The following is a 17962-nucleotide window of genomic DNA, read 5'->3' as shown; positions in this document are numbered from 1 at the left end:
AAAGTTCCTATCAATATGCTTCCTTTACAGGAAGTGATTCATGTGCCAATTGTCTTATATGTTGTTTTTGCCCCGTATACTCATGGTTTGTGTGGACACTGGACACTTTGTTCAGACAACTGGTTAATCAGTTCAACTTACTGTAATTCCTATCGCCTCATACACTTACAGTAACTATGCATTCCCCATTTGGACCAAATTGTACCGGCAGCAATATTTTAATAAGCTAAAACTAGAAAAATGATTTCAAGTTTGTCCTATGTATATTTGCAAACATTGTAACTAGTGTTGGACCGGGTCCTCATTTAAAAAAAAAAACGGGTAACGGGTACCCGGCCAAAATTAAAGGTTCTACCCGGTCGGTTACCCGGTTTGGCACTTACCTGCAGGGTGGCGGCGACATCTAGGATCAGCAGCAGCAGTCCTGTGACGGTGGCAGCATCAGAGGTGTCTTCAGCCGGCAGGGGAGCTGCAGGAATCAATTCCACAGCACTGGAGCAGGTAAACAGTGTCTGTGTGAGCAGCCGGGGAACCACGTGACCGGGGCAGGAGATGGAGCGTTCCTATTGGACAGACGGCTAAAATTCTAACTCTTACATCGGCAAAACATCAAGAGATGTAAGAGTTAGAATTTTAGAACACCTGGGAAATATAAGAAGAGGGGTAACTACCCATCTTCTATCGGAACATTTCATAAATTACCATCAAGGAAATACCACAGGACTTACATTTACAGTTTTGAAACATGTACTACCTCATTGGAGGGGAGGGGATTGTAATATTCTACTAACCAAAAGGGAGACCTACTGGATTTTCACTATGAAAACCCTAACCCCTAAGGGACTTAATGTTGACATTGAATTGGGAGTATTTCTTTGAAACTATCCTATATTATAATATTTACGTATGATTATAGGAATATACATGTGCTATTTTTGGTATTATGTGATATTTTGGCAATATACCATGAATACTAACTACGTTTTTTCTGCCTTTTTATCCGAGATAAACCACAATCGTCGTTAATAGTCATTTTAGTTAGAAATATGTTATTTGAGCATTTTATATATATTTTAATATGTTTTAATTTGTCATATGCCTAATGTGGTAATTTATAATGTGTACAATTTATGATGTAAATATAAGCCCACTCCATTCCGCCCACTCTATTTTTCGCCGATTTTATTATGATGTAACAATATGATATGAGGGAGGATGTAGAGGCACCTTAAGCGAGATATACCTGCCCATTTCATTTAGCCCATTCATTTATATTATGATATATTGATTAGCCAATAGGATGTGAGTAAGAGGGAGGGCTTAAGGGTATTTAAAGCAGGATCTAGCAGCCAATTGACACTCCTGACGAAGCCGTAAGCACCAACGGCGAAACGCGTAGAGTGTTTCAGTCCAGCAATACCCAAGAGAAGGAACACCGAGAATCCACTCCTACCATCAGACCGGCAGTTCTCGACGCACCGGAAGTGACGTGACGGGAGCCCCGGCGTGGATACAGTGTTCCGGTGAAGTGGAGGACAATGAGGAACCCAGAAGATCGCGACTTACTGTGTACCTGTTTCCCGCTATCCAATATCGCCTATCTTGATCATACAGAGTGTAAGCCTTCATTTGTATACCTATTGTAAGAATATACTACCGTCTACACAATATGGTCTCTTCTTTTCTTCCTTGGAGGTTGGTGGCTGGTGGCTGCTGCATTTTCACAGGGCACATCCACCCCTAAAGTTGGATGGCTGCTTGATTTTGGCTACTTTCATGTGAGTAGTCATTTTTGAGCTTCTGCACATAGAATCACTGATTTAAACATTACTGTACTATGTGATGTTTTCTTTATTTTTATGGCTACGAGACACGCTCCCTTGATTTTTTGGATGGTCCTAGATGTCGTCAGAAAGGCAAGTAATTAGATTATTTCCAGCTGCCCTGACATTACCCCCGGCGCCGAGCCCACTTCTTAGTTCCCGGGTCCGGGTAATGTCCGGGTAGCTGGAAATGTGCCGGTTACCGGGTAATTCCGGGTACTCGTTACACCACTAATTGTAACCTGAAGTTTTCAGGGCATGGGGGTTCACTGCCCTTATCGTTGGCTTATGTCTCCCTTGTCCTGTCCTCTGTTTTTCTGGTTGTTCATTTGCCATGCAGGGATGGGAATAAATCTGATTTCATTCTCATTGGCATCAAAAACAAAATGAATAAGCACCCCTTTAAAGTTCACTATGTTAGTGATGCCTCTAATTTTACCTTTGTAGTGAAAACACAGTAACATTTCTAGACTTTAAAAAACAAAAACAAATATATGAATTAAGTAGATATAGCCATGTTAATCCAGTTGCAATAGTGCAGAGTAAATCAGTATTACAGGTATGTGATACCTTTTATTTATTATAATACTTTTGCTTTTTAAACAGGCATCAACCTCTTAGTTTAATCTGGTAAATATAACACTCTGGTCTCAGAGATTGTATTTTCTACTTATCACAGTAGAAAATTAGAGCATTCCTCAAAGTAAAATGTTGTATTAAGTCCTTGTAGTGCTATGGATGCACTAAAAGGTAATAACAACTTCCTCCTTTTCATAGAAACAGCAGGTAGAAGATGAGTGTGAATGCCAATTGTTTTCCATATAGAACTCCCTGTATTAACCCGATGACACATTTTTTTTCTAGACCATGATAAGAGAGTAATATTGTGAAGTAAGGGTTGTTATTGGAAACAAGTACCATGCTATAACTAAGAAATATTAACTTTATCATTGGGTGCATAACAATGTAGCACAAATTATGTCTGTACAACATGGAAACATTTGTAAGAATTTTTTTTTTTTTTTTTAAGACAAACCCTCCCATCCCTAAAAGCGCATATTGTACTTTACATAAAGGTGCTCACTATCTATACATTTCCTTCTCCTGTGTTTGTTGAGCAAATGAAACCTCTAAGTAGTCACAACGTCAAAGCAGTGGTTTTCATCTATCCTGCATAGAAACCCTAGCCACACTAGATTTTATTAATGACAAAGGGCAACAATGAGAATGCACTTAGATTACAAAAGAACAACAATCAAAAATGGAATTTGTCAGCCCTTTTCTTGGATATTTTCTAATATGGCTGGCTAGGTATCCACAAGCAAAGGGTTGATGGCTACCATAGAGTTTTTACTGGTTTTGTGCATTGCTAATGTTCTTCCTTCAATTGAGTCTTCCACCACTGTTCAGGTTTCATAGGCAGTAAGAATGGAGGTTGTTATTGTTGAAATCATCCCAGTAGTGTTATTTTGGTCTCTGATGTCTGTGAAGAAAAACATTTAACTGTTGAAAGTGTTAAGCTATATTCAGGCTTGTTTTGAATAGGGGAATGTTTATAACTAGCATCCTAAACATGGTATAATTAAGTAATAATCCCGAAGAACAGGGCATTATTGGCCATTAATGCCCTGTTCTGAGGGGATTATTACTATTATAGGCTAAATGTAGACTTTTTTCATAAATAAAAGACACTTTTGTATAGTTATATAGATTTTTTAATTAAAATAAAATGGTAAATACATGAAACCACCTCTATATAGTTTATAGTTTATATATAGTTTACACTGCAGATATCTATATCCACACACTGCCGCCCCCTCTGTGTACACACGTACACACACACACCACAGCACCTCTACAGACACACACAGCAGCTCAACACACACACAAACTAATGCTACACACACATAACAGCACACCACACACAACACAGCACCTCTACACACACAAGCACACCACACACACACCCACACCCACTGGAGCTCTACACACACACAACACAGCACCTCTACACACACACACAACACAGCAGCTCTACACACACACACACACACACACACACACAACACAGCAGCTCTACACACAACACAGCAGCTCTACACACACAACACAGCAGCTCAACACACACACAACACAGCAGCTCTACACACACGCACACACACACACACACACAGCAGCTCTACACACACACACACAACACAGCAGCTCTACACACACACACACACAACACAGCAGCTCTACACACACAAACTCTGGTGCTACACACACATGCTACACCCATAAACACTGCTACTGACACACACACACAGCAGCTCTATACACACACACATCAGCTCTACACACACAATACAGACACTCTACACACACACAAACTGCTGCTACACACACATACAACAACACAGCACACACAAACACATACACACAATAAAAAATGCAGCCACTTACTGAACTTTGCAGACTCCCTTTCCGCCCCCAATTCAACTGAATCTGCTCAGAAAATCTCAGTCAGCCCGGGAGGGGGAGGAGTCAACCCGTGGCTGATACTTCCTGACCAATCCCCTTCCCTGTTTCAGAACTGTTACTTCATTCTGACCAATCCCCTGCCCTGTCTCAGCTGTTCTGAAAGCTGATTGGCTGGAAATAAACACATTGAAAACTACACTTTGCAAGCTGCTAAAATACCGGGCATTACTGATTGGATATTGCCCGGAATTTTAACCCATCAGAGAGCAGGGTTTTCATTAATGCCCTGAATTTTACTGCTTTAGCCTATAATTTTTTATATTTGATGGCACAGTCAAACTGCGACTTGTTTTGTTCCACAAATACTCAGTGGGTAACAAGAAGTGGTAAATCAATATTTAATTATTCAAAAGGTGTTATAGGTAATTTATCTTATACTCAACAAGCCTGTTGCAATACATTGTCTGCATCAGATTAATAGATTATGGTTAAAGAAAGAATGGAAAACTAAATGACATCTAAATACTGAATGGCAATTTATATGGTGACTGTCAACCTACATTTGGCATTGCAAAAATCCCAAATAGAGTATTTAGATTAGTAAAAGCTGCAGTATAGAAATATATTTTATTAAGCACAACAAAATTGTTTCCTTTCAGATTTCAGGACTCTGCTATAACAGGGATGTGCTGAAAGTTTGTCAGGTTCTTTGCGTTCCCAGCTGGGTTGCAGAAATATTTTCTCGGACACTTGAACCAATCTTCTCATCTGTGGAGCCAGTCAATGAGGCTCAGGTTGGGATGGGGGCAACAGTTGACATCCAAAGACAACAGCGAATGGAGTTACTTGATCAGCAAATCATGCTTTCCCAAATTGCCCAACTAGGAAGGCGAAGGCAGCAACAGGTACAGTACATTTGTTTGATTGGAAAAGAAGTCAAGCAAATTCGAACAATACAATGTTTATTTTACCTGTGTGTTATCTGCATGAAATGCTTTGCAGTAGCAAACCGACATACAAAAATAGGGCACTTGCAAACTTGGTAAAGCAACTACAGGGTATATTGTTAGCAAATTACTTAAACACTGTCTATTTTAACTATTTGCATAGAGCAACAGGTGTCATGCACCTTGCACTGCAGTGCCAGATACTGACAAGTTATTGAGCAGGAAACAGTCTACATGTTGCCGATTTGCGTTTAACCACAATGAGTTCCGGTTGTAAGTTTCATCACGCACTCTTAAAAAGTCTACCACTGCATATTTTGTCCCAGTATGATTCTTGAAAACCATTGTAAAAATCAAATGGTTGGAAGCAATCTCTTGTTCGCAATATTTGAAAATATGATTTAAGGTTGAAGAGGGCTGTGTTTTTTGTCGGTCACCAAAAATGTAGCCCTTTTTTTTCTGTCAAACTATCACAACTTGTGAAAAAGTTATGGAACAGAAATCTGTTTTAAGACGGATGCTAATAATAATACTCTATACTAACATCTTATTGTATTGTATTGTATGTCTTTATTTATATAGCGCCATTAATGTACATAGCGCTTCACAGTAGTAATACATGTGGTAATCGAATAAATAACAGATAATATAAATAACAGATCATGGGAATAAGTGCTTTAGACAAACATAACATTAAGGAACAGGAGTCCCTGCCCCGAGGAGCTTACAATCTAATTGGTAGGTAGGGAGAACGTACAGAGACAGTAGGAGGGAGTTCTGGTAAGTGCGTCTGCAGGGGGCCAAGCTTTATGTATCATGTGTTCAGAATGTTCACAGTGCTATTCGTATGCTTCTTTAAGCAAGTGTGTCTTAAGGTGGGTCTTAAAGGTGGATAGAGAGGGTACTAGTCGGGTACTGAGGGGAAGGGCATTCCAGAGGTGTGGGGCAGTCAGTGAAAAAGGTTTAAGGCGGGAGAGGGCTTTAGATAAAAAGGGGGTAGAAAGAAGATATCCTTGAAGATGTGACAAAAAAATGATCATTAAATGACATTGTATTCTGCAATGTTTTTATATATTATAGCTGGTTGATGTAATGTAGAGCAGTGTTGTGAAATATGTGTCCTCTTTTATTCTTCCTCAAAATAGCTTGTGCTGTGCTTGTCAAAGTCTAACAACGCAGTACACTGCTTTTTCCCATGACAGAGGTGCAGATGAATGCAGCATAAGAGATTATATGGGCAAGAAGTGGAACATTTGACTTTTGCAGTGTATGTGTTTTGGTTAGATTTACAAATACCAAAATGAAGCACTATAAATCGTATTGGTAGGTACAGAAAAGTACTATTTTAGCTTTGTGGTTATGCTGTCATAGTTTAGGTCAGGGACCCAGTAAAAGCAATAATCCACTCACATTGAAATATGCATTCAGTGGAGCACTTGCTTGCATTTGTTGAATAATTACTGACTTTTTAAAATGTACTGTAGTACTTGGAAACAATGTAGGGATACTGTTTAATGGATCTGCAAGACAGTGTTGTTATATCTGAAATGTGCATCTTCTTTTGAAAACTCATGGTGGTTTAATAAAATGACAACCTACAATCTATCTATAAATGTTGAGTGCAATTCTAGCATACTGTATATATTTGTACTGATGTTCCTATTTACAACACTGTAATGTAAAAAGCATCATAATTCATGAGACCGTAATTCCTTAACTCCCACCTGGGATTTGCGTTACTTTGTTTTACGACAGCCGTGGTACTGCATACAGTAGGCAATGTCATTTTAGTCCCTTGTTTCAGAAGCCTGGTGTTGTGCTCTTCAGATGCAAGAATCAGAGGAAAGTTGTAACACTACATTATGATAAAGCCTTGAAACTTTGTGTTAACTTCATTTTTATATTATTACTCTGCAAATGTTAGGGGTAATCCTTTACAAACCCCATCTTAGATAAACAACTTTGTGTAATACGCTGTACCTTATTCCGGGGATTGCAGTACAACCCCCAGTCTTTATTTTAAAAAAAAAAATTTGGGGGGGAGGGACGGTTTTGATGATGTGAACCTGTGTAGGGAGGAATAACACTGCTAAGGCACATTTATTTAGGTAATCCACTTTATAAATAGCCAATTATGAACATGCAGTATATATGTTTAATGGAAGAAATTGGGATTTCTTTTATGGGATGAGAATGAAGAACATACTTATTAGTTACTGTTCCTAGCTTTCAAATATTTATTTTTTTCACTACTTTGTTTTTTACAGTCAATCATTTATTTAAACAAAACAAAATATATATATATCTATATCACTCCCTTTTCATAACCAAACCGTCGTAACTTTAGTAGGAGGTATTTGGCCGTCACCGTTTGGTTGCTCTAGTCTATCGCAATTTAGATGACGCTTTAAAGCTCATTACCACTACTTTTTAAATCACTCTTACCAATGATTATATGGGCACTTTCAAGACCATTTACCCTGTGGGTCATATTGTAACAGTAATGTACTTGCAAGGTGGTGGGGTAACCAAAAGATGAACATATCAGCTAGTGTGGAGCTGTGGTTTTCTTGGCACATACAGTCGACCTGTATTTCACCGGATGTGTCAACAGCCTTGATGAGAAACTTGTTACAATAACACTACATCAGAACTGTTCACAAATGTGATTCTTGATGCTTATGTTCCTGGCTTATTATTGAGCTTCTCTGGTTTTGTTTTTTGTTTTTAAAGAAAACTACATATCTACAATAATTTTTTTTACAACCTCCTCCCAATGGTAACAGTGGTTTGTCTTCAATAGGTTGTAAAGCATGTAGAGGAAGCGGTCCCTGCCACTGATTTAAGCCTGTATCTCTTCTGTATATCAGTATATTTAATGTTTGAAGGGGTTGAAGCCTTATGTGTAAGTTTCATGAACGTTTTTCTAGGTTGCTGCAGATGGGTAAAAGGGGGGGGGGGCATTCTGGCCTAATTATATAATTCTAGATTATATTAGTCATATGAGTCACGGTCACGGGATGTGCACTGTACATTTTATGTGGTTTGTGATGCTTTTCAACTGACCCAGCGAAATAATTCTTCATAGAATAAATAATAAATGGATTTCAAAGGTTTCTCATCGTGCTTCTGTAATCACGACATGAAGACGAGAACTGTATACATTTTTCAAAGGCAAGTCCCAAAAAATGGAAGGTAAAAAAACAGACCAGAAAATGACAGAACTACTGTATCAGTAATGTTACTGTCACGCATTAATCTACACAAAAGAAATGTAAGGATAAGGCAGTGAGCTACTCCTCCTGCAAGGACAGCACAGAAAGCACAACCAGAACATCAGAAACCAGTGTACTCCCACCAATCGAACGTAAAGTCACACAACGAAAAATCAGAGCTCAACCAACCAGTCGCTCCCCTCACAACGGAGAGAATATAAGTTACCTGTGGCGCTCTATACCCAATATGTGCAATAAGAAACCTTATAAAGGACATTAAAAAAAGATCCAGTGGACCTATATATAACAAAGTGCACTTTAGGTGATGTAAAAACTTAGCGTGACATGTAGATGCTAAGACATAGCACCTCATTTGGACATCTATACTCCCCTCACAACAACTGGGAAGCAGTTCTGTGTAACTGCAGCAGTGCAAACTAAAAAGTATCCTGCAAAACAAATACATAAAAACCAAACATTACTGCTGCATAAATGGAATATAATAAATACATTGTTTACCTTCCTGCTGATCACAAGGGACAGGTGACCCACTAAAAGGAAGTTTCCTGAAAATTAGGTGTAGATTAAAAAAAAACAGTCATGTTTCAATACATTCTCCTGCTTTTACATGGTTGATTTGAAATTTTCTTTGTTCCTGAATTAGAAAAAAATGTCGGTGACAAAGTATTTTGACACTGCTAAACCCCTTCTTATTTGTTCCTTTAAATCTGAATTGATTGTGTCCCAGCTTGTACATACTGTAGACTTTGAATAGGCAGTCTTGCTTACCTCAAAAAATCTCTGCACTGTTCTATTGACTTCTTCCCCAACGCCAACGCCTTCAAATAACAAGCAGCTCTCCGAAACACACCAACCTTCTTATCCCACTGTACCTTATGTTTCCACTTACCCTTCCTCATAGATTGTAAGCCTGATTTGGGCCTGGGCCTCCGTACCTACTGTAACAATGTATGCTCATTTTGATATTTTACGGTTTTCGGCCTCCAACACTGTTTTGCTGCACTGCTGAATACGTTGGCTCATATTAACTAAATTATAATAATATACATGCACACACAAAGACTACAGGCACACACATACACACACACACACTAAAAAGTATATTCAGTGTGCACTTATCTATCAAAGAAAGGCTATATCGCCAAATATCTATTAGGATCAGTCAAGCAAGAGAACAAATTAACAAATATTAAAAGGATATGACTCTTGTTTTAACGTAAAAGTAAAGTATAACAGTTTCCATGAGTCCCTTCTGGAGTTACTATATAATTACAGTGCTGTATCCCATGGGTCTGTGCAGCTTTTTCAACAACTCTCCATGGCATATTACACCAAATCTCTGCAGAAGACAGAAGCGCACAAAATATCCCACAATAGTATAGCGCATTTAATAAAACACTTTAAAACAACTGAGGCTGTCAATGCATTCACATAAAATCAGTTCATACTGGATGCGCATGCGTGGCTGGCTGGTGATGGTCGTGTAGTCACACAGCTCCACCAACCGCCGGCAGAATATAGCAACTAATCTATACCAAAACTGACTTTCAAAACAATTGAATTAGCGCTAAGGACATCTAAACCCTCTCCGGATCGGCAAATAAGCCCAAAGAAATTATGGCTGCGACGAGGCAGAAGACCCGGCGAAAGTCGGATGTCAGGGCCTACTTCACCGGACAAAGCAAGGCTGGAGCTGCGGAGCTGTCAGCAGTTTCTGACTCCGATTCAGCCCAAGATGCAGAGGGCTCAAGGGCAGCGGCGGAGCAGTCCAAAGTAATAAAAAAAGAAATATCTCGGCTGCTAGTAGACTTGAAATCCTTTTTCAGGGGGGAGGTGGAGGGGCTCAGGCAAGATCTCATTCAGATCGGGACAAGGACTAATGAGCTGGAGGAGCGAATGGATGTCAGCTCAAACCTACACAAGGACACTAACTCACGGGTGCAGGCCTTGGAGCAGAGAGTGATAGACCTGGAGTCCCGACAAGAAGATGGGGAAAATCGGGACAGGCGCAATAATTTAAGAGTCCGGGGGATCCCGGAAGAGATCTTGGACCCGGAGGCCCTGCTGACCCGCTGGATGGCCTCTATCCTGCCGGACAAACCGGATTCCGACTTAAGGATGAATAGGTGCCATAGGGCCCTACGATCAAGGCCATTGCCCTCAAATCCTCCTAGAGATGTTATCCTCCGGCTCCACTACTTCTCCATAAAGGAGGAGGTGAGTAGGATCGCCCGAGCCACCCCCCATATCACCTTTGAAGGTATCACCCTCACGATGTTCCAAGACCTGTCCCCCCTCACTCTGGCCCGACGGAGAGCTGTAGGCCATGTAACAAGGGCATTAAGAGACAGTGAGGTCCGTTATAGATGGGCATTTCCATTTGCCCTGGTGGCCATAAAAAATGGCAGACCACACGTGCTCAAACACCCATCGGAGGGGGCAGCTTTCCTGAAAAAACTGGGGGTGCGGGGGATCCCGGACACTGTACCAGAGGGGGGCCAACAAGGGCATAAGGCGGACTCTCCACCAAGACGGCAGGAATCCTCTTCCCCGAAGGGAAGGGGACTGGATAAAGACGGGGGGGCGGCAAAAGTCCCTAAACAACGTTTGGAATGAAGTTCCTGAAGTTATGTTGCGCCTGTTGCGATAAAAAAGAAAGTTGAAACCCTTCTGAACAGCCAAACAATCACCCTAATGGGAGACAGTACCAGTGCTAAGTTAGCAATCCACGGGGACTTAAATATCAGACGTGGATCTTATGGAGACAGCACCGCTTTTCGGGTCCTAAAATGGCGGCTTTTGACTTACCTGAGAAGGAAGGAGGAGACGAGGTGCGAAGACTTTCATGGCGGCGAGGTTTTCGGCGGGAAGGAATGCTCCGCAAGCGAGACCCGCCCAGGGAGCTGCCTCCGGACCCGCCTTCTTTCCGTGAGGATCCGCCTCCGACTGAGCGCACCTCGCCCAGACCAGTGACGTAGAGGTGCCAGATCTCGCGAGAGCAGCAGATGAGACTCCAGCAGAGGACCCAGCGGATGTCAGCGTGACGACTGGAGGGAGGCGACAACCCGGAAGTGATGCGGTCCTCCCTAGCGGGGGCGCGCGAGTTCCGCCGCCGGGGAGAGACACTTGGAAAAGCAAGGCGATGGGGTCCGGAACTATGTTGGCGGTGCGGGGGGCGGAGGACTCGTAGTTTGGAGGGGGAGAGCTGCGGAGGTGGAGGGGGGGTTATTGGACGCGCGGGAGGGCACAAAGAGCTTAGAGAGCACCAAGGGGAGCTTAGACCTATAGGGGTGTTAAGGGGCACGAAGGGAACAGATAATAAATAATTAGTCGACATCAATATGCTGCCAGGAAGGGATAGATCCCCGTGGAGGATAGCGTATAAGAGACGGCTGGGACCAAGAGCATGAGGGAAACGATATTGGGGGCAGAGGGGGTTGTTGCATTAAGGGAATAACTAGTTTAGGGTTTATGAAGATAGAGTAGGGAGCGAATCTGGAGATAGTGAGGAGAGATAAGGTTAGTTATGGTTTACACTATGGTCAAGAAAGGCGAAAATTTCACTTAGTTTAGAGGTTAGATGTCAGGTTTTGGATAAGTATAACTGCCGGCGGAGGGGGGAGTAGCCACCATTCTGCCTGCAGGTATGCGCGTCAACTCCAGGAGGTGGGATACGACCTACCTCCCTGGCAAAGACCCGGATGTCTGTGGCCGGTTTTTGGAGCCATGGAAATGGACCAGGGGGGAGGGGGGTCCAGGGAGAGAAAATCTCTACCGGGCAATGAACCCGAGGTCTATTAGGACCAATACGGTTCTTTTTGTTTTTAAGTGTGTTATGTATGTGTATTCTTCCCTCATGTCTTATCCCTTCCTCACCCCAGCCCCAACCGGCGAAAGACTGAAACCGCTCTACAGGTGCCAGCACTACGAATCACAAGTCCATCAAGAGCCCAGGGATCTGGGTAAGAGCAAGTTTGATTATAAACTACCACCGCACACACACCACACCATAACATGGCGGTAATTTTTATCTCACAAAATGCTAAAGGGCTCAATAGTCCACATAAGCAGAGGGTTGCCTTCGCAGAGTTTAAGAGGAAAAGGGCAGATGTGGTCTTCCTTCAGGAAACACACTTCAGCTCACGAAACAGCCCAAAATTCCTAGACTCACACTACCGACAGTTCTTCCTAGCGTCAGGAGAGGAAAAAAAGAAAGGAGTAGCTATATTGATACATAATAACACCCCCTTCCAGGTTTAAAAGATCAAAAGAGATCCTAAGGGAAGGTACATTGTGCTGGTCGGGCTCCTCAAGCAGGCCAGAATAACGCTGGCATGTATATACGCACCTAGTGAAGGACAAACAGACTTCTTCAACTCATTCTTCCAGAAGCTGCAGCAGTGGGCTGAGGGACATATAGTCTTGGGAGGAGACTTCAATACAGTCATGAACCCCAGAGTAGATCGCACCACATCCCAGCAAACCAGAAGAAGGGAGGGAAATACCCCATTACTGAAGGAACTAAAACAAATTGGCCTAGTGGATATCTGGAGAGAGCAGCATCAAGGAGACCGTAGCTACTCCTTCTATTCCCATCCCCATGACAGTTACAGTAGGATTGACCACTTCTTTGTGTCGGGCAGAATGGTCCCACAAATCTCCGACACAAGCATACATGATATTACATGGTCGGACCATGCATCGATAGAGCTAAGATGCAGTCAAATTGGGTATGTCAGGCCAGGAGCAAACTGGAAGCTAAACGAATCGATAATTAAAATTCCGGATATACAGAAAAAAGTCAAAACCGAAATTTCGGACTACTTCCGGATAAACAGTGGCAGTGTGGATTCCCAGTCTACGTTATGGGAGGCTCATAAGGCCACGATACGAGGGGTACTAATCGGTATAGCTGCAAATAGGAAAAAGAAAAAGGAAGCCAAATTAACTCAGCTATATCAAAGGTTACACGAGCTCTCTATACTACATAACCGGACAGGTAGAGAGGATACTTTGAAGGAGTTGAAGGATGTTAGGATTGAACTAAACCTCCTCCTTACCTCCAGGGCTGAGAAAGACATGAGTTGGACGCAGAGGAAGTTCAATGAGAAAGCTAATAAACCGGACACTATGCTACTGCTGCGGCACAGTTTATTCGAGCATTTGCCCGTTCTGTGCCGCAGCAGTAGCCTGGCGCGCGCCCGAGTGTGACGGGCGCGCGCCGAAGCAGCGGAAGAGCGCCCTCCGATCGGGGCGCTCTCCCTACCGCTGCCGGGTCCGCCGGGTCCCCCGGAACCCCCTGCCGCTGTCCCGCGATCGCGGGACACCAGGGCTCCCTCGGGGAGCCCCTGGACACGCGTGCAGGGGGCGCACGCTCCCGATGACGCGTGACCGCACGTCTATGACGCGCGGCACGCCGAGGGGCGGCCACTAGCAAGCCGGGAGATTTCCCGGCTTGCGGTACCGACCACACTTCAATAAAGTGTGTCGGTAGTGTAGCCACCAGACTCCGTAATCGGAAACCAAATTTTAATATTCAGTCTATCACAACAGCAGAGGGCCAGATTTCCTCAAACCCCAAAGTTATAGTAGGGGAGTTCGCGAAATTTTACGCACAGCTATACAATGGGGAGAAGGTGGTTTACAACGCTAGGACCAGTAGTAAACTACGGAAATTCCTGGCGGACGCGGCCTTGCCACAATTGTCCAGATTAGAGCGAGAGGCACTCCAAAGCGACTTTACAAGGGAGGAATTGGAAGCGGTAGTAAAAAACTTAAAAGCGTCAAAAGCCCCAGGCCCGGATGGGTTCTCCAACCTGTATTATAAAAAATGTATCGGAGTTCTAGCTCCACATATGCTCCAGCTGTTCAATGGAGTACTAGCAGGAGAGCCTTTCACGGGGCAGATGCTCCAGGCGTCAATTTCAGTAATTCATAAAGAGGATAAGGATCCCACTAGTTGCCAAAGCTATCGGCCAATATCATTAATTAATACAGATGTTAAAATCTATGCTAAACTACTAACAGATTAAATGTAATCCTGCCGAGGTTTATCCACCCGGATCAAGTTGGCTTCATTAGAAATAGACAAGCGGCCGACAATACTAGAAGGATTGTGGATATTATAGACTTTATAGGAGCCAACGAGATTCGAAGTATAGCCTTAAGCCTAGATGCGGAAAAGGCCTTCGACAGGATTGATTGGCCATACTTGGAGTCCACGCTTGGAGCATTTGGGTTTGGAGCATATTCCAACAGGCAGTCAAGGCATTATATGCTGCACCAGCAGCTAGGGTGGTACACCAGGGATTCCCCTCAGATCTTTTTCCAATTAAAAGTGGCACGAGGCAGGGATGCCCGCTTTCGCCCCTGCTATTCGCCTTATGCATTGAGCCACTTGCAGCACAAATTCGGAACAACGCTGATATCTCTGGAGTACAAATCCACTCCCAGGAGCACAAAGTGGCTTTGTATGCAGACGACATCATTCTAACCCTTACCAAGCCGCTCATCTCGCTACCCAATCTGTTCGAGCTTCTAGAGCGTTTTGCCCAGATCTCTGGTTTTAAAATAAATCAGACTAAATCAGAGGCCTTAAGCCTCAACATACCAAGAGAAATGGAGAAGCTGATAGAACTCAATTTTGAGTTTAGATGGCGTCCCTCTTCCATGAAATACTTAGGAGTGCAGATTACGAAAAGGACAAGCTCTTTATATTCGGCTAACTATCCCAAGCTGTTGAGGACTCTCAAAAAAGAGCTACAGGAATGGAAGGCATATGGTATTTCTTGGTTGGGGAGGATCTATAGCGTCAAGATGAATATCCTTCCCCGGATTTTATATCTGTTCCAAACTCTCCCGATTGCCGTGGTACGAGCAGACATTACAGGGCTTCAAAAAGCAATTTCACAATTTATTTGGAACGGTAAAAAACCACGGGTTAAAGTAAAAATGATGCAGAAAGCTAAGGAAGCTGGTGGCCTGGCGGTTCCGAGCGTTATATCCTACTACAAAGCGGCACAGTTGTGCCAAATTACGCAGTGGCATGGAGATCCTGAGCTCAGACGGTGGGTGGCACTGGAGAGGGAGGTGTGCGCCCCGCTTGAGCTCAAGGACCTGATCTGGTACCCGAGGACACGGGTGAAGGATGTACTCATTCCGCTGACCTCTGTTCTCAACTCACTCTCGATCTGGGAGGCTTCTAAAGGTAATCGCTCGATAACCTCCAAACACACACTTATGGCTCCCTTATATGGCAACCCAGACTTTGCTCCTGGTCTGGCAAACAAGAGTTTTCCGTTATGGCGCAAATTGGGGATTAGACGGTTGAAGGACCTGGAGGGTAGTGCAAAGATTAAACACTTTGAGCTATTACAGTCGGAAACGGGCATACCTAACACTGAATTTATGAGGTACCTCCAGGTTCGGGCTTACTACAACGCACACCCGGTGAGACCACCGTTAACGAATTTTGAACAGCTCTGCGTGCGCGGTGCAGACACGCGGGGACTGATCTCTGCCCTATACAGAGGGGTGGTTAACACTGACTCGGACAGGACAGCCAAACCCCGTTTTATGGTTCAGTGGGAGGAGAATTTACAGGGCACTTTAGAGGACGAGGACTGGTCAGTGGTGTTTAAAGCCGCAGCTAGTAGCTCCATTTGTACGACATTAAAGGAGAACTCATATAAGGTGTTGTTACGCTGGTACCTCACCCGCGTTAGATTAGCAAAATTCATCCCGGGCTCTTCCTCGCTCTGCCCTAGGCAGTGCGGGGAACAGGGGGATTTGGTTCACATGCTGTGGTCTTGCCCGAAATTAGTGCCGGTCTGGACCCAGATCCGAGATTGGCTGCAGAGGATCTTTTTGGGGGTCAAAATTCAGCTGGACCCGTGGCTATTTTTATTAGGCAAACCTACGAATGAGGTATCTAGATCGGGTAACAAGCTGATAGCACACTTTGCTACCGCTATGAGGTGTGAGACCGCAGCATTGTGGAATCAGAATGCGATTCCTTCTATAGACAAAATCAGAAACAGAATTTGGTTCATTTGCCGAATGGAGAAGTTAACGAGTTTAGTTAACGATTCGGCCGATAAATTCGAAAAAGTCTGGTCATTATGGTTGGCTCAGACTGATATCCAGGGGGTGAATGATGCTACAATTTGGCTTTGATAGATTTAGGTGAGTTCTCCTTGGATGGGTGGCTGGGAGCTAGATATGACGATCTGACAGCAGGGATCCCCCAGGGTATTAGCGATATCCCAAAGAGATAGACTCCGAAAGCTGAAGTGGATCTGGCCCAGGGTCCTCGGTGAGGTGGCCAGGAGCAGAGCGTCAGTAGTGGTGGTGCAGGACACCTGATAACACGTGGAAAGTGACTCTTCTTCGCCGATCCCCCTTCCCCTCCTCCCCTCACCACCTTCCCTTCCCCCTTTTTTTTTTCTCTCATTTGTTGATGTGGGTCTGTCGATGTCTTGTCCTGTGATCCCCCAAACGTGTGTCTGTTTATTGTAGTTTGTCCCCGTAAGTTAAGTGTATACTAGGAACAGTTATCAATATCCTGTATTCTCCTGTCTGTATGCACAAAAAAACTAATAAAAACAAAGTTGGAAAAAAAAATCAGTTCATACTAGCAAATTAAGAAATAATTAGGCATTCAGTCATTGTTACGTCACAACATTTAACAGTGTGATGTCATTTCACTGGTTACTCCAGAAACCAAGCTGTCCCTACTGTATGTGTTTTGTGATTGCTCTCTTTAGGATGGATTGAGGACAATTCGAAACGCATTGGAAGACTATATTGTGTGTGTGTGTGTGTGTGTGTGTGTGTGTATATATCATCGTTGTGCATTATGAGGCCACAGCCCTGCATCCTTGTTCCAACCTGTTTTGGACCTATTCACGAACATTTAAATCTGTGGCTATAATGTACAATTTAAAAAAAGGAGGAACAATTTCAAATCTTCACAGGCAATAAACACATTTTAAAATACATTATTTTCCTAATTTAAACTACTTCCTTATATATGGTTTTGTTAGGTCTGAGTCATTTCCTTTAAGCCTTTCTGCCTCTATAATGAGGGCATAATCCAGTAGCTCCTCCTTTAACATAGTCTCAGTATCCTTTTGAGTGTGTTGGATGGGTATACAAATCTGTACTTACTTAGTTCTGACGTCTTCATTTTTAGAACACCTGTATGTTTCCAACACTCTGCTACTGATGTGTGACAGGCAAGTCATCCCTTGAGGCCCCTGGCCTCTGATCTATCAGGATCCAAGTGCCTTTTTTCTTAAACAATGCAATCTTTTTAAAGTACTAAAAGCCTCATGTTTATAAACGTACCTGCAGCGGTTGGTTATCATATTCTGTGCTTGTATGACCCTTATACGTCTACTGTGGGTGGAGGTTCTGGCTGTCCATTCTGTGTGCTGTTGGTGTGTAAAGTGTGTAAAGTATATACAGGTAAACCCCGTTATACCGCGATTCG

At 43.2% G+C, this 17962-nt stretch overlaps 1 protein-coding gene across 1 annotated transcript in view; it reads left to right on the top strand.

Moving 5' to 3' along the window:
• The window catches only part of UBAC2 (UBA domain containing 2), a 190932-nt gene that overhangs the window by 129545 nt on the left and 43425 nt on the right, over nt 1-17962 (top strand). The window contains exon 8 of the mRNA XM_075590786.1: nt 4946-5191. Within this exon, the coding sequence (XP_075446901.1) occupies nt 4946-5191 (246 nt within the window). The remainder of the gene's footprint in view (nt 1-4945; nt 5192-17962) is intronic.

Source organism: Ascaphus truei, chromosome 3, assembly GCF_040206685.1.
Source record: "Ascaphus truei isolate aAscTru1 chromosome 3, aAscTru1.hap1, whole genome shotgun sequence".
NCBI classification, from domain to species: domain Eukaryota; kingdom Metazoa; phylum Chordata; class Amphibia; order Anura; family Ascaphidae; genus Ascaphus; species Ascaphus truei.
This window is presented reverse-complemented; position numbering and strand designations above follow the sequence as displayed.